Genomic DNA, 22,693 nt, shown 5'->3' on the forward strand with positions numbered 1-22,693 from the left:
GTTGCATCCATCTGCAAAACTTAAATCCAAGCATTCTATTCCTTACATTAATTTTTCAGCCATAATGAAGAGAAGTAGGATGCATCTGAGTTTCAGATCCTGTCCCTTTAGAAAAAAAACTGTTCAGAAGCCAAACTCCAATGCCTTCATCATTTAGTAACTCCTTCTCTTGAAGCTGCTCAGTTTTCACAGGACAATTAAATATCTACTAGAAAGGGAGAGAGAAAAATAAATCTGATTCTAGCCAACCAGCTGGGGTATTTGACTGGAAGAGGAAGACCTTTAGGTTAAAATACTTAATTTTGTGGTAGAAAAAGACTTAGAACTTGGCTGGTTATTTGGCTGTTTTCCAAGCAACCCCTTTTATTGTTCTTTTACCAATTGCCACTGAGACTGCTAAATCTGCTGTATTTGGGGGCAGTCGGGGGAAAGGAAACACAGGTGCTTCCAAAAGTGGAAGGAGTTGCCACCTTTCATGCCATTCATTCCCACCTTGACGCATCCCTGTCCTTGCAAAAGAAACAAGCAGAAAGGAGAGACAGTCCCAGTCCCACTGTCCATCTGTGCCAGGCAGCAGAGCTGGCCTGCACACCTTCAGACGCATATGGGCACCCTGCACTTTTCCAAAGCTCAGTTTTTCCAGAAATTCCTGAGGGTCTGGTTGCTGTGCAGCACCATCTCCTTCACTCGGCTGCACTTACTGAGCTGTTACCGAACATTTACCATCCACTGCCTATGCTCTCTGCTTACTGCCTGCATTTCACCCACGTGGCAGAACAAATCAGCCTCCCGTTTCTCTCTCGTTTCACCTTCTGTTCCTCTCCCACAATGTCAAATTGCTCAGGTTGCAAATACTGACGGGGAATGTTTCATTACAAACAGAAAGGGTTTCAATTACTCGCTTGATGTTTCATTAGAAGATGACTCTGAACATTAAAATCCTTCCTGCTTATTAAAATAAAACCTATATTTTGGGGCTAAGAGACTGGGCAGCATTTCTTCAGTCGACAGCTGGAACTAACCTAACATTTATTTTTATTTTCTTTGGTTAGAAGCAGGGATGATGCCTGAGATTTTAGTACTGTGGTCACTCAGGTGGTGTTACTGAGTAAGCAGCAGCTCTTGCCCAAGAAACATAAGCAAAGCATGCATAGCAAATGAAAACTTATATCTCCAGCTCCTTATGAACACCTTTGACAGTTTTGCGAGGCCTGATTCTGCCACCTTGCACCAAAATTTTAATAGATTTTTGTATGGTTTGCCTTAGTGAGGATGACAGAGTCAGTGTCTGAATACGTAATACTCACCGTGCCAGGTCTGCGGGAGGTCTAATCAGTAGATAGCAATTAACAGAGTTGTTACACTGCTGACAGATGACAAAATTCAGCTGGTTTCAACCAGAATTTATAGCACTGGACCTATGGTAGGGATGAACACTACAGTTTAACACGACCAGCTTCAGGCAACAACTCCATCTTGCAAAAAAATAAAAGTGAGTGTTTTCATTATGCATCAGACTGGAATGAAAACTTTTGAAAACTTCCAGGCAAATAAAGGAAAACATTCACACGGACTAGCTCAGAGGTTAGGGCCTTCTCCTGCCCTACAGGAAAAGCATGATGAGTCAGTCTGTCCTATCCGCCTCCGAACGAACCGCTTCGTCTGAGAAATGTTTTAATCGACAACTTTTCAAGTAGATCTACATTTTATTACTGTTAAGACTGCATCTGAAAATGTCCAAAGACATAAAGCTCACCATGTATCTCCTAAGCTGGTGTGCATATTTATAAACTTCAGGGTAAAAAAAAAAATCCTCTATATCAACCCCATTCAGCCTATCATGCACTGTACTTATGTAATTATTGCCAAAAGGTGAGATGCATTCTATTTTGAATACCTGTATGTTTGCTTATGTAAATACATAGAGAAAAAAAAAAATGTTTGCTGTATTTTGTAAATGTTAATGTAAAACGGTGTTCTAACGCTTTATTGTTTTGTCAGATCCCACTGCTAGTAAAGCAGATTAAAATGCTCAAATACTATCAGTTGTTTTATAAACTGGAGGTTTGTCTTAAGTAGTAATTTTGGCTTGGTTTAATTTCCCCGTTACAGACCCACAGTATGTCTGCTGAAAGCTAAAGTCATGTTAAAGATCTTGCTCAACCAACAAAGAGAAAGACTGTGTTGCAGAATTTAACCATTTATCTCAGAAGACTGCGGTCCACAAGGAGCTGTTGCAATCATTTTTTCCTAAGACAGCAGTTCTCATGGAAAGTTTTATACTCTTTGGACTAATACATACAGCTTAAAACATTTCAGTCCCAGAAACAACGTACTTGCAATAGTATAAGCCAAGTACATTAATTTTCCTAAAAAGTCACACTATAAGAATAAAATTAACAAGCATCATAAATAAATAGCAACAAAACATTTTACACAGACACAAGTAACACCTGCGTCACAGAACCACAGTGCCATCTATTGGTATTTGTTTCCTTTCATTGAGAGTATTCTAACAAGAACTCAAAATGGATTTTTTTACTTCCTAATTCGATTTTTTTCCATCCTAATCCCAAAACAAATGTATTCCTCCAAACTGATCTTGTAACATACATGCTCTTCTTTGCAGCTGCAACACGTATTAGAGTAGTAGGGCTGTTAATAAGAAGCCCTGACAAACCTAAACGTAGTCTTAAAGTTTCATCAAGCTTTAAAATGTGTAGAGGAGCGTATTCAAAGGCAACTTTTTCAGAAATTACCTAGTAAAGGTAAATGTTATTTTAGCTACAAACCTGTGAGGCAACACAGAGTGAAATCCCTGGCACATTACCACTCAATTTAACCTCTGCAGTACTAAATCACTGGACATAGGCTCCAGGACAGCATAATTGCTCATGTTAGTAGGAAAACTCCTTTCTAGATTCACCTGTTCTGGCATACTTTTCACTGACCATTGAAAGAGAGCAAATCTTGCTTATCCATCTGGCACTCCAAGCCCTAAAAGCAAAGGAGATATTTGGAAAAGAAGATATTTGGTCTACAGGTTTACAGCATCATCTTCTGAGGCTAGCTGAAATACGGCAAAAGGATGTTTGGAAATTTTATATAATGAAGTTCCTTGATTAAATCATATGATGTTCGATTTTGCTATCTGTATTTTAATCAAAGACATACCATGTTATCTTACACTGAAAATGGTTCTAACAATGGTTCTGCAAACCAAAATTATGTTCAAAGCTGTTTAACCACATGTAAGTTATAATTTTTCAGTTGGTTTGAAGCTAATTTTTAGGGTAAAGAAAATCTGACAAAGTCAATAGTCTTATTCAAAATCAGTGTGTCATTTTATATGTGTAAAGTTACCTGTCTTAGCCATTGCTGGATATGAATTGGGAGTAACTGCATCTAAATTGCTTCGATTATTTTGCTGTGTAACCAGTACCAAGCTGGGCAAAATGTGTGATAGTTACAGTTGTACATTTTAATGGGCAAATTTATCAGAATGGAAAATTAAATACTAATTAAAACAAAGAATTTTAGGTGGTTGCAGAGAAAAATTCAAGTTCATTATAGCCAAGCATTACGATTTTTCAAATGCTTGACTTGTTCAGGTTTTATTTAAAATGGGTAAGGTAATATATTTTAATTATGAGTACTTTGCTACCCTGGGTGTGAATGGAAACCTGGGATCTTTCACTAAAAGAACTCAATAATTTAGCAGAAAAATTTTAAAAATAAAAATAAAAATCAGTGTTTACAGTGAGGATACTTGGGTATGATCCTATATTAGCAGACTTCCTTACAGTCACATTTCAGATTTGCCTCTAATAAAACTGTTAGCAAAAGGATAATGAAGTAAAAGAGAAAAGCATATGGAGACTACGTAAAGGGCATAAGCCAACCTATGGATGTATTCTCTGAAGGGAGTCATCCCATATGTGCATCAACATGGTCCCTCATCAAAAGGTCTTAAATAGTCAGTCTTCACCATTGAGGTAAGACACCAGGGAGTCCTACAGGGGCCTGTATGGTGCCTGTGGTATCTTACACAACTGTAAAAATCTAGAAAAAACATACAAAAGTGGCAGCATACACAGTGGAGAACTGATTGCAAAGACCGTGCAAAGACCTCATGACATTCTGTGATGGCCCTGAAAATGGCAGATGAAATTCGAAGGTGCATCACCTTAAGTTTATTAAAACTTAATAGGGAAAAATCAGTTTTATGATTTTATGATATGAGTTTATGATATATACTATCTAAACTGACCGTTGCCACATGGGAATGAGATTTTTGTGTTATGGAACCATGCAAAAAATGATCAGCAGTGGTTAAAAAGTATTTTTGTATTACTTTAAAGAGTACAAAGAGCAACAAGGACAATCAAAATTACAAGATTGCTGCCATTCAGATAAATACCCAAATTGATTAGGACTCTTCAAGGATTGTGGAAATTCATGAAAGAGAAATCCAAGACGGGCTCCTTAACGTAGAGATTAAAGATATATCTAGCCAGAATACTGCAGGGGTCTCAGAGTGCTAGATGCGAGCATCTCCTGGACCTCCTTGCCAAATGCATGGGGTGGTGGGCTGAATGGACTTTTGGTCTATACAACTACAGCTGCTCTTGTGTTAGATTTCAAACTGAAAAAGTGATCTGGGTATGAATTTAATTAAACAGTTCCTCATCTTTCTGTTCCTGCTCTTCCACAAGTATTTGTGCAAGTGCATTTGTGATTGATCTAAAAGACCTCAAGGAATCAATTTGCAAGTTCTTAAGTCACGGTTCACTGACAACACAAATACTAGTATTTCCTGAGTTTGCTTTTATTTTTCCTGCAATAGGAAATGTATTCTGTAATGACAAAAAAGATTTACAGTCTGAAAATCCTTATGCACTTCTTCAGTGCTCCCAGGAACCCAGTAATAAAAATTATGTTCATACAACCACACAAGGGCCACACAAAATGGAGGCAAAGAAAACAGTAGTTAAAATGACGGCTGTTGAGTTCCAAAACAACTTTACGAACAGCTCATTTTGTAAAGTCTTTGCTGCTGAGTAAGTTGAAATATTGCTTTTTCCTCAGCATTTTTCAAAAGCCACACTCTTCAAAATAATCTTTAAAATAGAGAGCAGAAGCAATTCACCATAATTTACTCGACTCTCCATCTTACATCATTATAAGCAACAGAATTACTTCTCACAAGAAGAATTTATGATACTCAACTCAAAGATTCTTTCTACTATTTTGATCCTCAGTTTGTCAAATGATTTAAAGTCTGTGGCCTGAACTGCACCCCAAGACCAAGAAAGAAAGTTCATTGTACTAACTGTACCTCACGGCTTATATAGGGATCAAGAAACCCTAGGACAGCCAGCTGGTGTTGCTGATTTTAACTCATTCCCTAAACCTAAAGAAATGCTTATCTTCTGGGGAAAGACTCCCATGAGTCAAAACAAATACCATTTATGTCTCCACTTCTCCTTGGGGCACCCAAAATGAGGAAAGCCCTAATGTTCTACTGAATTATTTATTGGCTAAAATGGAATTCAAATTTGTGCTTTGACAATCTCTGTCAGGTCTTGTGTGAGACTGTATCTTTCTTTAGATTAAACATCAATTTTTACTTGGATACTTGAATCCAAAATACCAGCTTTAAAGGCTCAGTAAATCCAAGATAACAAATTTAAACCTGTAAGCAGAAAAAATTCACAAGCACACTCTTCATGAGTTCGAAATTAATCAGTACTAGAAAGAAACAGAAACAAAAGATGTAATATGAATATATAGTCAATTCCCCAACCCCCTCCAAAAAAAAAGGAAAAAAAAAAAAAGTAAGAAAAGTCTGCTTCATTTTCTTAATTGTATAGCATTAAGAAAAAAAATACTTTTTATCAGAATTATCAGATATATATACCTCACTGGATTTGGTATCATTTGTAATATTGTGGTGGTTTTACCCTGCTGAGCAGCTGAACTCCACCACAACTGCTCTCTCACTCTCCCTCATCACAGGAAAGGAGGGAGAAAATATGATGGAAAAGGCTCAAGGGTAAGGATAAGGACAGGGAGATCACCAACCAATTATTGTCACATTCAAAACAAATGCAGCATAGAAAGATTAATGTAATTTAATGCTTATTACTAACAGACTAGAGCAGTGAGAAGCTAAAAGCAAACTAAAAACACCTTCCCTCCATCCAGTCTCTTCCACATCCTCCCCTTGAGCAGTGCAGGGGAATGGGCAATGGGGGCTGTGGTCAGTCCCTGATGCTTCATCTCTGCTGCTCCTTCACGGTCCCTCTCTGCCCCTGCTCCCCGTGGGGTCCCTCCCATGGTGTTCTGGCACCCCCAGCCCCCTGCTCCTGCGTGGGCTCCTCCTCAGGCTGCAGCGTGGAGATCTGCTCCATGTGGGACCCATGGGCTGCAGGGGGACAGCCTGCTCCACCAGGGGCCTCTCCACAGGCCGCAGGGGAACTGCTGCTGCCTGCCTGGAGCACCTCCTGCCCTCCTGCTGCACTGCCTGGGGGCTGCAGGGCTGCTTCTCACTCCTCTCTCCCAGCTGCTGTTGCACAGCAGGTTTTCTGTTTCTCTTCCTTCACTCTGCTCTCCCAGAGGCCCACCCAGTGTTGCTCCCTGGCTCAGCTCTGGCCAGCAGCAGGTCCCTTTGGAGCCATCTGGAGCTGGCTCTGATCTGACATGGGGCAGCTGCTGGGCTCTGCTCACAGAGGCCACCCCTGCAGCCCCCTGCTACCAGGCCCTTGCCACATAAACCCAATACAAACACATCCTTACTTTTGCATTTTACCAAATTAATGAAAAAAAAAAATAATATTTCTTACTGTACTCCTGTAATATAACAAGCATGCTAGTTCTTTTTTTTTTTTCTCTAGAGAAGTTTTCAGTGCTTTATTCACTCCACACCCAAAGATTTAAAAACTAAACAAGCAACAAATAAAACCACTATTTTTTTCTAGCTTTTTATCACCAACGGTTTATTTCTGCAACTGCAAGTCTTCTGTGTACGTATTTCCTGTAGCCAAAAGTATTCGTGAACATGCCCAGCCTCATAGCGCTTCAGAGCTATTTGAGGGCATTGCAGCTCACCAGTGCAGTACTGCAGAAACACCAGTACAAAACACGGCCAAACTAAAAGAGAAGCCAGGGGAGCTATACAGATATCACAGTGACACAGACAATTGCTGATTTAGACATCATCTCCGGACACAGAAGGGATTGTGTAACTTGATGAAAAATTAAGAAAAACTGTTCAGGGAAACTTCTCCATTTGCCAATATGGTTAATCAAATCAGGTTCTTAGTAAAGACCGATTATGTCTTTCCTATTGAATGAGAAATCTTGTGTAGAACATAAAGAGGAGACAGCATTGACAGCACTGTAACTTGCATTACAGTGATACAAAAAAACTATGGACTCATATGATTCACTAAGTTTCTAATGAACAAAAAGGAAACCATGCAAGCAAGAAATGGAGCAAGTAAGAAAAATACTTAATGCAGGTGGATAAAATAAGTGAGGGTGTCTAGTTCCCAGCCTCTGCCATGGGCTTTGGTGGAGAAGCACCTTAGGCAAGTCATGGAGGAAATAAAGAACTGCCTTGAAGGGATAGCAGTTAAATGATATCACAAGTTACACCAAGCTGAAATCTTGACAGTAAGGAAGGAAATAAAAAGAAATAAACTTTGAAAAATCTAACTTCCATCTAAAAAAAGAAAAAAAAAAAAAGAAAAGAAAAAAAAAAAAGATAAATGGATGTGATAAACAAGGCCAAATTGAAAAAGAAATCAATAATAATGAAGCAGCAGGCAAATTTTCCTCCTCCCTGTGTATGGCTTCTCCCTTGAAAAGCTGAAGTCTTGAAGCAGATCATGTCAGTACAATCAGCTTGAAATACACTGAGGAATATTAACAGCCATGTCAGCTTCAAAATTGCCAATAAGATAATGGTTTAATATGTTTTAGAAAAGTATGGCGTTACAACAACAAATTACAAAATTATGGACAACTGCTATAAGAAATTGCCCTATTTAGGGCATGCAAACAGCTCTATGTAGGGATGAAACACAGCCCTCACGTTACTTTTCCTATGCATATATTTCAGTCATTTTTGATTGAAAATAACATTGGAAAAGTTGTTTACAGTAAAGAACTGCATACAAATGATCTCCTGGCAAAGCAGGCAGTGAAGTGTGAATGCAGTGGTCTGAACAACCAAAGTGAAAATTAAACCATATGCCAACATAAATAAATAAATAAATAAATAGGATTGAGAAGCACTAGCAGGAGATGGGACTCATAGCTATTAGGGAAAACGAGTGAGCAACTAACATTCTTCATTCAATCTGCCACTACCAAACCACTGGAAAAGCATGCACCCAAGTGCACGGCAGGGGGAAGGACTGTGTTTACTGAAAAGACAATGAGTCAGGAAGAATTTGGTACGATGAGCTTAAGACGTACAGATTGCTTGCCTACAATGTGGAAGTTTCTTGCTGGAGTCTTTACTGCAAATCTGTTTGATTGGGATGAAGGTAATGGCAGGTTTTGCCAAGTACAAAAATGATACTGAAAATGTGAAAAAGCAAAAATCTTTCTAACTTTCTGATAAAGCCATCCTTAAACATGCCAAAATAAATGCTAGGTAGACTACATGAAATCATATCTCCCTACTGGATTAGATCAGTAGTAACATGATTGAAAGTACTGTCTGTAGGGGGAACATACAGCAAGTGTGTTGGAGAAGTATGTGTTGTGCTTGGAATACAATTATAAAGTAATAAAGCAAGAGTACATAAGCTACGAGAATTTGCAAAGTCAATTTCTGTCATTCTTTTCTTTTTAATATCCTCGTTTCTACTGTTTGCCATGTTGCAACATATAAAGAAATGCCTTTTAATGATGAGGGACAGGAAGCCCATTTCATATCTTTTATTTATAGATAGTCTGAAGTGAAAGGCAGAATGAAACCAAAATGAATTCACGGGTGACAGCTGCAGATGCTGTCTTAAAGGATTCAGAAATGGCATTGAGGTTAAAAAATGTGCATAATCTAAGATACTGAAAAGATATAAACAAAAAGCAAGGAAGAGATTGAACCAGCTTGGCAACTGTTTACAACACTATCCTGGTGTGTTTTCCACTTCCCATGTTCTTATACACAACACACACTCAGCTGTATGCCATGAAAACATCTCTCTGGAGGGGCTGCAACAGAACCCTCACGTTATTGACCTAGGCACTTATTTTGTCATTTTTGACTGAAAAGACATACAAAATAATAATTATATCTTGATGTCATGGAGATGTGGGGAAGGCAAGGAAACTCATGAGTGGGCTGTGAGCTGGATCCTTCTGAACGTCACTGTGAGACGGGAACAAACTGAACAGGGGTTATCTAAGAGATTTGGATAGGAAATAAAAATCTCAGCATCAGTGCTGAGATAGGCAGGTTTTATACTGCCAAGAGAGAAATAGCTAAAAACAACTGCAGATACCATGCAAAATGAGATGTGTTGAAGGACAGCTGACTATATATATGAGAGAGAAAATAGCCTGGCTAAAGTTTGGATCAAATAACAAACTAACTGGACAATATCTTGCTAATGAGACTAGGACATTAAGAAAATAACAAAATACACACAGATACAGATGGAAGAAATGACCTGGGGAGTGTTTTAGAAATGCTAGTGAAGAAACATCAGTTTGCTTAAGGGCTGTTGAACCTGGCTTGCGAAAGAAAAACCGAGAGAAGAAGGTTTAAATAGCTCAGACACAAACTATTTGTATGAGATATGTCAATGTACGGGGACAGGATAGGAAAGGCAGTCTGGAATGCAGCATTGGTAGCCAAGGTCCAAGATCCAACAGCTGCATTACAAATGGATCTATCAGCTCTGCTGGAGAAGAGTAAAAAGTAATGGGAGGACAAAGCTGGCGTTATTGTGCATCGCTAGAACGAGGGATTATAAATAGAAAAGAATTATTGTCACATCAACAAAGTAACAGATAATCAGACTGCAAAATGTTATGGGCAAAAATAGTTGCTTCTAATAAAGTACATGCTAGAAAGCTAAAAAGAGGGAGAGTGCTTTGCAGAGGACATTTTTTGGCATCTGATGGGCATGCTTAATCGCAAGTTAAAAAATATTAACAGCAGGAAGTGAGAAGAATTTGGGATAGGAACAGGATAAAAGTACTTCCAAATACTTTTTATTTATTTATTTATATTGTGATCTCCCAACAGAGGTGTCACGACAAAAACTACTTAAACTAGAAAGGTCTTGGTGGATGAGTGAAAGTAGTGCTAACAGAAATACTTGTTTTGAGTATTTCAGCATTATCAGAGTCTCTGGATTGACATTTTAGAGTTCAAGACCTTCAAGTCCAGCAGAGACGCGGGTAGGTCCCTGAAACACTGGGGCACGAACACACCAGAGTCACATGTAGATGCTCCCCTCCTGGCCGAGCTGGAGAAGGGCCTGAAGAGACAGGACAGTTGGGATGCCCTGCTCCTCCAGCAGGTCCCTCCAGAAGAAGATGCCTACACCAAGGGCATCAAAAGTTTGGGCTTCACCGTGCCCAAACCCCGCAGCCCCTGCTGGGGTGCAAAATGGCAGCCACCACCATGGAGCACCTTCTCCCTGCGGCTCTGCTGGCTGCTGCCTCAAGCACATTTGAGCTCTCCCTATATTCAAAGTATAGGGAAGCTGGGGAGGTTCCTAAAAGGTTTTCTCCTCAAAATACAGGGAAGCCGAGGAGAATTGTAAGAGGCTTTCTCCTCAAAGTAGAGGGAAGCTGGGGAGGTTTGTAACAAGTTTTCTCCTCAACAGGGCAGCAGAGGAGGTTCCTAAGAGGTTTTCTCCTCAGCTTTAGAATCGAAACTAAACAGCGACGAAGGGTGGAGGAGATTCCTCCCTGCGGAGCACACCGCCCCGAGGCCATGACGGGGACACCCCCTTGCGAGCACCATGGCGGTCGGCCGCCATGGCGGGCCCCGCAGGCGGGGCTGAGGGGAGGTGGCGCCCGCCCGGTGCCGCCTCTTCCCCCGCTCGTTCCGCAGCCAGGCCCCACCGCTCCTCCGAGGTAAGGGAGAGGGGTGGAGGGGTGCAGGCAGCCGGGCTGGGGGCTGGAGGCTCGGGGTGAGCAGCACGGCTTGGCCGGGGGCTCCCCACTTCCCCCCGCGGGGTGGTGGTGGGGCACGGGCGGGCCTTCAGGCCCGGGCTGAGGGGCGGGAGGGTGGAAAGGAAGGTGAAGGAGAGCGCTTAAATACAGCGGCTGTGGGGAAATTCCGCCCAGAAATTAAAATCCGAGCCCCTAAGCGGCCCAAGGTGCTGGGGCGGCCTCCTCTGTGGGGTCCCTGCCCGACACCAGCCCCTCGGGGTGGTAAAGGAGCGTAAACAAGCCCTAAGGGACGGCTTTCTGCCCCTCACGCATCACAGGAGTGCACCAGGGTGAGGGACAGGGTGGTTTTATTTTGGACAATTACCTGGTTTGACATTGGGGTTGGTTTGTGGCACTGCCGACCCTTTACCCCTTTAGCAACCAGCTGCCTGGCAATGAAACTCACAGTGTCTACTTTTGTGGCCACTTCTGTTCTCCCCCAGGCTTTTGGAGCAGCGCAGTTTAATTAAAGATGATCGCAGCCCTCAGTGCTGTGATAATTACAATTAGCGGCTGGGTACTGACACCCAGCAAAGCAAAGGCAGGGCAGGTTTTCTCCTGCATGTTCATCAGGCGGGTAGCAGGCCACTCAGCGTGTGTGGCTCCAGGCTAACCACAACACGCCGCGGTTTCTATTTCTTGTTTCATAGTAGCGTTGGTATGCAAAGAGAAAGCTGAAATTACTGCAGAGGTAAAGGAATTGAGGATGCAGGTCTGTAAGAAAGCAGGGAAGTTTGGAGAGTGCTGTGCTCAAGAGTTCGACTCTCCCTCTCCACTCTTCCCCGTCTTCTGTATTTCCAAGCCCTGAATTTAAGTTTTATTCTGTGTTCTGACTTCATCCTTAGCTACTATAGAGCTCTCCTGCAAGACAGCAATAAAACTGATGCTAATGTAGGGCAGCAGAAAGTTAATGGAAGATCAGAAAGTGTTTGCAAGAGTGTTCTGACAGCCTGTGGTATTAAAAATGATTAAAGTTGGTTTCATCTTTTCTGTTCCTGTAACTTACTCGTGGAGTGTTTTTTTTTTCGAATTTAACTTGCTCTTCTGTTTTTAACAGACCATGGCTCTGAAACAGGTTTCTAGCAATAAATGCTTCGAGGGTTTCCAGAAGGTGTTTGAACATGACAGGTAAACACTACAAAAACAATCTGAATGTTTATTTTGGGGCAGTGAATCCTTGGTATCATTTATGTCAGTATTCTTAGCCTGCAGGAAAATGTTTTCTCACTGTTATCCATATTTCAATGAGGAATGTTGCTTTCTACTGTTTTGGCTGTGTTCTTATATTTCTGTGTTAATGTTTAACATGTTCAGTATGCTTAGTGCTGCAGACCTGAGATGGGAAGCCAGCATTTTCACCTTTAAAGACGAGGGCCCCATTGCTTTGGGTTTTCCTGCTTGTAATACAAAGTCAGTCTGTACAAAGTTCGGTTCACTCTACTGTATATTTTGATTTTATGTACTCTGACAAAATGTCATGATTAGAGAGAGACAATAGATGTGCTCCAGTTGTCTGATGAAGGTGAACAGATAGGAATTCATTTTTAAATTTATAATCAAAAGGAAAAGCCATTATTTTTAGATGAGCTTTTAATGACAATCTGAGGCTTTAGCATAAATTGGGCATTCAGTCTGTAGATGTAGCACACTGAAAACACTTCTCTCTTGGTGGAGCATGCTCTGTAGCATGTTCTGTAACTCGTGGTATGTTCTTCAGTAAAAGTTACTTTCCAGTGTAATATGCAAGGCTCAAGTTAAATATTTCTGGGGTTCAGAATTCTATTATCAAGCTGTTCTGTGTTAGCAACACTGCAAAATATGGCTTATTTGTAAGCCTGTGGTTTTGATGCCTTCCAAACAAGGTGGGAAGGTTAACTGTTGCCAATTCAAGTGGCTAAGGCTGACTTTTAAACTGAATTTCACTTAATTTAACGTTAGTTGTTATAATTCACTGAGTAAACCTGTTTTTGAATGAAATGCATTGATTCTGCTTTCTTTTTTTTAATGCTATGGAACTTGTTAATTAAGTAGCGCTGATAACAAGGAGTGTTTTATTGATACAGTACAGAGCTAAAATGCAAAATGAAATTCGGAATCTACTTGCCTCCAAAAGCAGAAACTGGGAAGTGTCCTGTGCTGTATTGGCTCTCAGGTAAGTAACATGAATTTTAGGAATTTAAAAAGAGAGTCTTAAGCATGTTAAGGCTACTGTGGCCTGCATGTTCATTGAAATAGAATAGATAAATTATTTTTCAAAACCTTTTCTGTCAGAAAGGTTTTGGAAACAGGAACGCTGTGGACAGTATGTAATGGACCATATTTTTCTTTCTTCTAGGGTTAACTTGTACAGAACAGAACTTTATAACAAAAGCTGGTTTTCAGCAAGCTGCAGCTGAACATGGCCTTATTGTAGTTGCACCAGACACCAGCCCACGTAAGTTTTAACAGAAAATATGACTGAAGATACTTCAGTTGTTATAGTGAAGTACACTGTCTTTATTCTCCAAGAATGGAGTGCTGCAGTTCGCTACAAAGTGTATTGCCCACCCGAGTCAGAATTTGACCTTGCCTCTATATCGTTTGCTGGATTATATCATCTGTATTCTTAATAACAGGCTAGTAAAGGTCTGGCATTTGAAACTCTTTTATTGTTTCGGTTACTACAGCTAGAACAAAGGGGCCATTGAATTCAGTGTGAATGAGGAGAGGGAAAAAAGGGAAAACAAGAAGCGTGTTACCAGAAATGCTTGCACTTTATGGCTTGTTGAGGCTTAGAAAAAGCTCTTGAGAACTCTGTTGTCAGAAAGCTATAATGTTTACTTTTGATTCTATACAGTCTCCTGAAGCCTATTAAATCCATGTCTCCGGAGTGTTGTGGTACTTAAAGTTTAAAGCAAACCACAACGCTTTCCCCTTGCAAGTGCAATAGAGTTTCTTTAATACTGTTTTAAGATGATGCCTTGTTATTTTGCAAGGCTGAGCTTCTGTGTGATAGGAGAAGCCTGAAAATGGTGGATCTACGAGAAATACAGTAATTTTGGCGGATTCAGTGTACAACGTTCAGTATTTGCTGGGTTCTGCTGAAGTCTCATCAGTGCTGCTGTGTGAGGACAGTGCCACCTTTGTACATTTCCTAAGCTTTAGCACATCAGATGTGAATGCAGGTAATAGGGGAATGAAGTAATGTTCTTTCCAGAGGACGGTTCTCATACCTAGGCTTTGAAGTTGTGTCAGGTCAAAAAAAAAATCTTCTAGTATGAAAACTTGACACACCTGTAGTTACAGCTTCTCTGTCAGGCTCTGGCAGAATTTACCTTTCCTCCTTTGTAGAGATTTGTTTTCCAGGTTTACTGAACAGTTGTGTGTTTTGTGTGTTTGTTTTCCTTTTCGAGTTTTTTTCCAGAATTTCCCGTAAGTTTCTTTCTAAGAAAAATCAGTGTTGCCTTCATTGCCCAGTAGGACTTTCTGACTCTTTGTTCATCTCTGAGGGTCTGAACATAAGAGAATTTTGTATCCAACATGTTGTGTGAGCACTCCCAACTCCCTCTGACTGCTGGACTCTTTAGGTTACAAAACCAGTGAGTGCTCAAGGGCACGTCACTGGAGCAAACTCAACTTTGATCCTTGCAAAAATCCGATTTCATATTGTGACAAAGTGGCAGGTAGTTCTGCACAAATTGACGGGGATGGTCAATTTACGTGTGGGTTAGAAAACCAATTTAATTTCGGGTTGCTAAAACTAGGAACATTTTAGAAAAAGGAAGGCCATTATTTCCTATCAGAGCTTGAAAAATTACATTCTCTTCTGAAAAAGAAGCTTGTAAATCACAGGCTAATCAAAGGGAGAGTAAGGGATGGGTTGCATCGACTTTCACAGAAGAGATTTGCAAATTTACTTTGGAAGTGTAGCCTTGGAAAAGAGGATACAACCCTGCAGTTATTCAGAGGAGAAATTACAGAAGTTTTATGGCGAGTTACAGGTGGGAGCAATGAAATGAACTGTGGAAAAAGTACAGTTACATACTTAAAAAAAGGCAGGGACAGTCAGTGCTGTGGAATCTGAAGAAGTGGAGCTGTACCAGATGCTGTTTGAAGCACATAAGCTGCTCTGGTGACAGGTAGTTCTGTTTTTCTAAGGGAAACAAAATTTTCCACTGTTTCTGTTTTTCACAGTTTCCTGTACGTGACAGGATGAAGTCTAATAGCTGAGATAAACTGATCACACCAAGCAAAGATTAAAAATTTTTAAGAAGTCCCTGGGTAAATTGGAGGAAGCTTTACAGGCTTAGTGTAAGAGAGCTTTGTGTGCTGTGCTTATTTATGAGGGGATACCGAAACAAGTTAGAGCTTTGCTACATCTGTTGGTAACGTCTAAGTGGTGTTTTGAAAGCCTTACTGAAATAACACTTGAAAACTTGGTATTAATGAAAGGAAATCTGAGCTGTGCTGCAGGTTGGAGGGTTAGAGACATGGGATTGAGCAACTAATGCCCAGAGTGTCTAACTTGAACAATAGTTTCTCCGGTTCTGAGCATCTAGTAGAGACGATGTGGTAACTACAGAACCAATTTTCATGGCAGGCGGCTGCAATATTGAAGGAGAAGAAGAAAGCTGGGATTTTGGCACCGGTGCTGGTTTTTATGTGGATGCCACCGAAGAACCTTGGAAAACAAACTATAGGATGTACTCCTACGTCAAGGATGAGGTAACTTTGTTGCTGGGTAAGCTGAAGAAGGAATGCTCTTCGTTCCAAGCACTTAAGCTTGTTTAAGGTGATCTTGATAGCCTATAAGTGACTGTTGTTTCCTGCTTTCCTCTTTTTCTTTTTTAGTCTTTTTTTTTTTTCTTTTAATGGATTTATTATTTCTTTTCAATTCTTGATTATTTCAGTGACTGAATTTACCAAGTTTTCAGGCCCTTCCTTCCCAAACAGTTACTGTGGTAAAAGTGAAGAGGGAGAGAACAGCACAGAGGTGGTAACACCTAACTGGGAGTAAGCAGAAACTCCTTGAGTCTGCTTTCCTGCCGGAGATGTCACAGGATTGGCATGCGCTTCTAATCCTGATTTGTTAGTTGTGCAATCTCAGTTCTTATAAAATCTCTGCGCTGCTGATTCTGAAGCAACCCCCTGCATTTCACTGCACCAGTGCTTCAGTTGTGTTGCTCACTTGGACTTCTTCCACTGTCTGTCTTGGGGGGATGCCAATAATGGTGCAAATTTTTTTTTTTTTTAATTTTTTTTTTTTTTAAGACCAACTTGCCTTTCTGGTCATTTATGGGAGCACGTACATATGTATGGATCTACTAAAAGAAGACGGTGTTACTGGGCTATGATAAATCTGTGTTACTGGGCTATGATAAATTTCTGCAGAGATATTTTGAATTGCTTACTGTTAGATGAGATGTTTTCTTTGTTTTTTGCAGTCCTGTTCAAATTGCCTTCTGGTCATGATCACAAATGTCAGGCTAGAACCAAAGATGTGCCTTTGGTTTCATAGAACAGCTCGGATTGGAAGGGACCTTAAAGCCCACCCAGTCCCACCCCCCTGCCATGGGCAGGGACACCTCCCACCAGCCCAGGTTGCCCAAAGCCCCATCCAGCCTGGCCTTGAGCACCTCCAGGGATGGGGCAGCCACAGCTTCTCTGGGCAGCCTGTGCCAGGGCCTCACCACCCTCTGAGGGAAGAATTTCCTCCTAACAGCTAATCTAAATCTCCCCTCTTGTAGGTTAAAAAAATTCCCCCTTGCCTGAGTAAAAAAGTGTTAATTATTTGTATACTACTTTGTCTAAACGCACTAAAGTTGCTTTAATGTTTTTATTCCACTCTTCCTTTACAGTTGCCTAAACTAATCAATGCCAATTTCCCTACTGATCCTGAACGGATGTCTATTTTTGGGCATTCTATGGGAGGCCATGGAGCTCTTATTCTTGCTCTGAAGAACCCTGGAAAGTACAAAGTAAGATATAGTCCAGCTTATATGCAGTATACTAAGGCTTATACAGACTTCTATACACGTGAAGAAAGAAAACCTGATAGCAAGTTCTGTTACAGTGTTAAATACATGCATAGTTTTAGTTGTAGTTCATTGATAACTTATTATTAGAATAAGGAAGATTGCCAGAAACACTACTCTGGAATGTGTGAGTATTTGACATTAGTGAAATTAAAAAAAAAAAAAATTAAAAAAAATGCAAATTTTAAAAGCTAAGTTCAATTTCTTCTTGAAGATGAAGTTCTTCCAATTTAACTGTTAAATATAAGTGGGCTCCTTTTAGGTCTGGGGTTAATACACACTGGTAATATTGTCTAGAAATCGGATTGTGTCATTTGCTATACCTTCTAAAATCTTGTCTTGTTTGTTTTGGAGCTTTTATTACCAGCAAACCTATTTGCTGCCACTATTTGTGTGTTTGCTTGAAACTTACTGCAGAGTCTATGAACTCCAGCTGACAGCAACTTTAACTACAAGCACTGGGATTCCCCACAAAATACAATCTGGACCCCTTTCCCCTTTTTCTTTCTATCTGATGTTTGCATGTCAGCTTTCTTAGAGGTTGGGGTTTGGAGTGTTCAAGGTGTCTAAAGGGGCATTCATTTTCATTCCACTTGAACATAAGCATGCTGGAATGGATGGATCAAACCAACATCTCCCAGCAAATATAGCAATGGGACATCTAGCCCGCCCTTTTGAAGCTTGGCTTGTGCAAAAAGGAAAGCAGGCCAAGGAGAACAAAAAAAAGAAACAAGGGAAGTAGTACAGTGGTTAGGACACCTAGCTCAGAGGATTGGTGGCAGTCCTGGTTTCTGGCAGTAGCTTCAAACAGCTTTTGAAAAGGTTTTTGGTTTGCTTCTTGGTTATCAGAAATCACTTTTCTTAACTCACGTGTTGTTTTATTTTGCACTTTCTTTCTCAACAGTCTGTGTCGGCTTTTGCTCCTATCTGCAACCCTATTCAGTGTCAGTGGGGGAAGAAAGCCCTTGGCGGATATCTGGGATCAGATGCAAGCAAATGGGAGGTAGGTGTTGGAACTCACAGGCCTTTAAAATGCATCAGTGAGTGAGCTGTAAAGGCAGCAGGAGGATGGAACAAAACTCTGGGGTGCTCCTGAGCTGGTATTTCTCTTTTACTGCTCTCCAAAGCATGGATAAGCATTGCACACGTCTGGCGGGTCTGTCTTGCTATTTATTACCTGATGGTGCTTATAACAAATGTAATGAAATAGGAGGCTCTCATCAAATTGACTAAATTCTTCCTTGTTTTATGAAGATCTTAAAATGTGGGCTTAGAAGAAGTATGGGCAGTTTGAGACTTTCTGTAATGCATGGAAGCAGTGAGAATTTTAAAAGATTTAAAAGAAAAAAAGGTATTACTGAAATACCTTCAGTATTTTTAGTTGCAGCAGAAACTTTGTGCTGTATTCCTAGATTTAAGTTAGAAGGATCACTCTGACCCGGTATTCCAGTTTCCTTATATATAAACCCAAGCTGCAGATAAATCCCTTGTAAATTGGATTAAAGTATCTCTAGGGAAGATATTCAGGCCTGAAATAAATACTACAGGAATAAAGAGCACTGGCTGTTAATTAAATAGTTTATATATTTTAAAATTGACAATTAAACTTCCTTAAATTTAGCAGAATGGATTTATTTTGCTAGAAGTGTGTTTTCTGGCTCCTTAATTCACTTTGAAGCTCCTCTGCAAACCCAGTCCGGTATATGAACAGCAGGCATCAGGAATAGACTCAGGCATGCCTTTGACACAGATATGCAACCACTCATCTCTGTATTTCTGCCTAAAATCACCGTGTAGTATGTGCAAGGGTTGTTCTATGCCATAGCCACAGCGCTCAGGTGAGTCTGTGTCTACGGGGAAAATTCGTGATGTATGAATCCACCAGCTGGCTGCTTTTCAAGTGTGGAACAGAGATATTTACATATATTTTTTTCAGCATTGTTACTGATGTAAAAAACACTTGTTCTGGACTAGAGTGGTTGATTGAAACAAAACAGATGTTTTCTCCTTATTTTTTGCATACTGTATTTGCTAGTTTCCTAACTTTTGATTTATACCCAAATTCCTCTTTTGTCATTAAGCAGAATTGTTCTTTTTTTTTTTTCTTCCTCCAACCTCTAGTTATAGAGAAGTGCATGAGAGCCTGATCGTTCTTCCAAAGTTCAGCGTGATGTCCTGATTCTTTTCTTGCAGTCAGCAAACTTGACCCAGTCTAACACACAGAATTGAACGTTGTCTCTCTTTTATTTCTGCAGGCATACGATGCTACACAACTTGTGAAGTCCTATCCAGATTCTCGCCTGGACATCCTGATCGACCAAGGCAAAGACGACCAGTTCCTGTCAGCGGGCCAGCTCCTGCCGGACAACTTCATTGCCGCCTGCACCGAGAGGAAAATCCCAGTGGTCTTCAGGCTGCAGCAGGCAAGTCTGCACCGGCAGGCTTGGTGCTTGGTGATTTTTGGCTGTATGTAGCACGTGGTCAAAGAAGTTAGGTTTTGCTGTACCTCGGCTGTCAAGGAGTGGGATATCCGTGAGGCCCAGCTGCGTTTTACCGCTAGGTGGGGTCAGGATTCTACTTTCAACGAACCGATCTGATCATCTTCAGCCAGTGGTAGGCTGAAGCAGCAGCACTTGAGATTTTTAACCAGTATCACAGACACTGTAAAGCAATACAAAAGTTGTGTTTTTGCAGGATTCCTTATCTGTGCTGTATCCTCATCATGTTCAGTGCGGAGCTTTGTGGTTTAGCTTGCCTGTGTCTGTGGAAATCAGGAAAGTTGTGGAATTGCTTGAAATCTTAGATTCACTTTAAGACCTGGATGGAAGGATAGCATTTCCTGCAGTGCAGTGACACAGAATAGTGCCACACTGAGGGCACCGGGGTCTTTGTAAGCAAGTGGCAACGTCAGGCCAGACCCAGTGAGGGGCCCGGTTATGTCTTCACTGATCTATCCCAAGGGCTTTTATACAGCCCTGTGCCACAAGATACAGTGAGTGCTGACAAACTGGAACAGTTCAGAGGTTTCTTTATCATTTTAACATAGTGCTGGAGCATTAACTCAGACTTGGGCTGTGTTCTTATACCTTATATTTTACCAGTAGGGCAATGCCAGTGAGGGGAACTACTCTGATTGTATCCTGCCCTGCAGCTGACCCTTGCTGTTACCCAACTCTAACTCACATACCCCAATTAGGGCAGGTGAAGGTACATTTATTGTTCACCTTCCCATGCTCAGCCTGTTAGGAATGCTTTACAGTTTTTATATATAAGGCAGGTGGTTTTGATTTATTAAAACCTAAGATACTAATTTCCCTAGAAGAGAGTGTAGCACGATTGCTTTATCATCAACTATGTATGTTTGCTGATCTCTTTTCTGCTGTTCTATTCTAGGGTTACGATCACAGCTATTTTTTCATTTCTACGTTTATCAACGACCACATCAAGCACCACGCAAAATACCTTAATGCCTGAACTACGTGGATGGAAGTGTCATCTGCTGATGTGAATCCTGAGGTACAGGTGAACACAACAGAAATCATTTGCTGAAGCAGCATCTGTAAAACGGAGCTCTTCTGATTGTACTGATAATGCAATAAAGCCTCACTTGATTTGATGTGTGTGTTTTAGAGGAAGTATTTTGAATTTTCTTGCAAGCTTTGAAAACTCGCTCAGTACCATGTGTTCTAGGTCAATGTGAAAATCAGCAGGTGAGTTTCAGAATAGGAATGCGGGTATGTACTTGGGCCCTCATGGCTGTTTGTTGCACAAATATCCAAAGGCTATGAATAAAAGTGTGCCTCCTCAGCGTTCAGTTTGTCAGAGTGCTAAAGGAAGCACCACAACCAGTCAAGTTACTTAATCTGAAGCATTTGGTGTGTTTTTCCTTGGCCTCTTTCAGTATATTCCAAGGACAAGATCTGGTGGAGGATAGAGGAGGTTGCTGTGCACTGTGGTTTACTGTTCTGTGCATTATTCATATCCGACTAATAATCTGTAGAGTATTTCATAAAGAAAAGACTTCTAAAAAGCAAGTGAAGGAAGCAGCCTGTATTAAAGGAGGTGTTTTTTCTCCACTCGTCAGCTGTGCTCTTCCAATGGTCAAGCTGAGCCCACTTGTAACGTGCAGTCCTCAGTCCTCTGAGACTTTTATTGTGTTTAAGGGAAAGGGTTGTGCCATTTTCTCATTCCCTAAGGAGTACAGGCACCTGCATCTTACATTAGAGGCGATTAAAAAGCAGGTTTAACCCTGTAATTTAAGTGCTTTAAACTGTTGTTTTAGAGCTGCTGGGTTAATGGTAGGAAACAGGTTGCCCTGCATGAGAGGAAAAAAGGCCCTCTTTTGTACCTGATACGTTTTTATGGTGTCATTCTAAGTCTCCCATTTTTCTGTGGATAGGTGGGGGGAGGTTTTTTACCTCTGCTCTTAGACTACAGTCCTCCAGGAGATCAACTGCAATGTTGGCTTCTCCAAACAACAGGACAGCTACAATTTTGGAGCTGAAAATACTTTTCAACGCCACTACTCAGCACTGTTTTTGTGATAAAACTTTGCATTTCCATGCTCTGCTGCTTTCCTCTTTGCAAGTGGCCCTCAGTTGCCGGGCTTGTGAATGGGAGGAGATTCAGGTGAGTGTCAGCAGGGCTCTCGTGCAGGTCCCCAGGCACTTGCTGCAGATGTCAACAACCTCAAGGTTTTATAGAAGCTGTCCTGACTTTGGGGACAGTAGCAGGCTGACAAGGAAGGGACATCAAATCCACCCTTGTCCACAGACTGCAAGTCCAGGACAGAGCAAACCCCTGAGAAGACTTCGGGTACTTGAATCATCTGTGTGGGTGATTATAGGCACCTGGTCTCACCCCCAACTTGATGAGAAGTTGTATGAGACTGCAAAATGCAGCGTTGGCAAGGCTCGGACCTCAACTGGGCACTACCAGCAGCTGCATGCTGTCAGATGTGCAGCTCCCTACAGGTGAGCAGAGCCTCAGAGGAGCTCTGGAAGCCCCTGCCCACCTCAATTATGCTGAGTCTGATGCAGCAGTTGGGCTGTCCTGACCAACAACTACAGCCATAAAATCATCTTGCTAAGGCAAATACATTTCCTTAGAAGATAAGAAGCCAGCAAAATCTGTATTTATGTGACTTCAGAAACCTGCATGGGAAAGAAATGGCCATACACTTTAGCCTTCGAGCAGCAGTCTCCACTGCCCATTTCTACAGACAGGCAAAGTGCTTTGGCTCCTCCTGTCACACTCATCTAGCTTCAGGTCAGAAAGGGTTACTGTGTTATTTCTTGGCTTCACTAGAATAGAAGTCTTCCTTCGCCCCCAGCTGAGCTGTGGAACCCAGGGCACTTCAGCCCCCTGCTGCTGTTCACTAAATGACAGGAGATTTTAGGCAACACAGACAGCAAAGCCTCAGAGGAAGCTCACCTGCAGGAATTTTAATTCCTCTCTCCAGAGCCTGAAGCAGGGATTTGAATCTGTGAAGGAAA

The 22,693-nt window shown here is 41.2% G+C and overlaps 1 protein-coding gene across 2 annotated transcripts; it reads left to right on the plus strand.

Moving 5' to 3' along the window:
• Window positions 1-10,974: 10,974 nt before the first annotated feature.
• Window positions 10,975-20,814, plus strand: ESD (esterase D). Of its 2 annotated transcripts, none has more exons than XM_084305986.1 (9): window positions 10,975-11,106; window positions 12,242-12,312; window positions 13,248-13,336; window positions 13,520-13,618; window positions 15,764-15,888; window positions 17,022-17,141; window positions 18,103-18,201; window positions 19,454-19,621; window positions 20,592-20,814. In XM_084305986.1, exons 1-9 carry the CDS (start codon window positions 11,008-11,010, stop codon window positions 20,670-20,672), a joined length of 951 nt encoding a protein of 316 aa, XP_084162112.1. In that variant the 5' UTR covers window positions 10,975-11,007; the 3' UTR covers window positions 20,673-20,814. The 2 variants fall into 2 exon arrangements, with proteins under 2 accessions (XP_084162112.1, XP_084162113.1); XM_084305987.1 differs by lacking the exon at window positions 10,975-11,106 and adding an exon at window positions 11,455-11,474.
• The last annotated feature ends 1,879 nt before the right edge of the window (window positions 20,815-22,693 follow it).

This window comes from Netta rufina (genome assembly GCF_964035555.1).
Source record: "Netta rufina genome assembly, chromosome: 1".
In the NCBI taxonomy this organism is placed as follows: domain Eukaryota; kingdom Metazoa; phylum Chordata; class Aves; order Anseriformes; family Anatidae; genus Netta; species Netta rufina.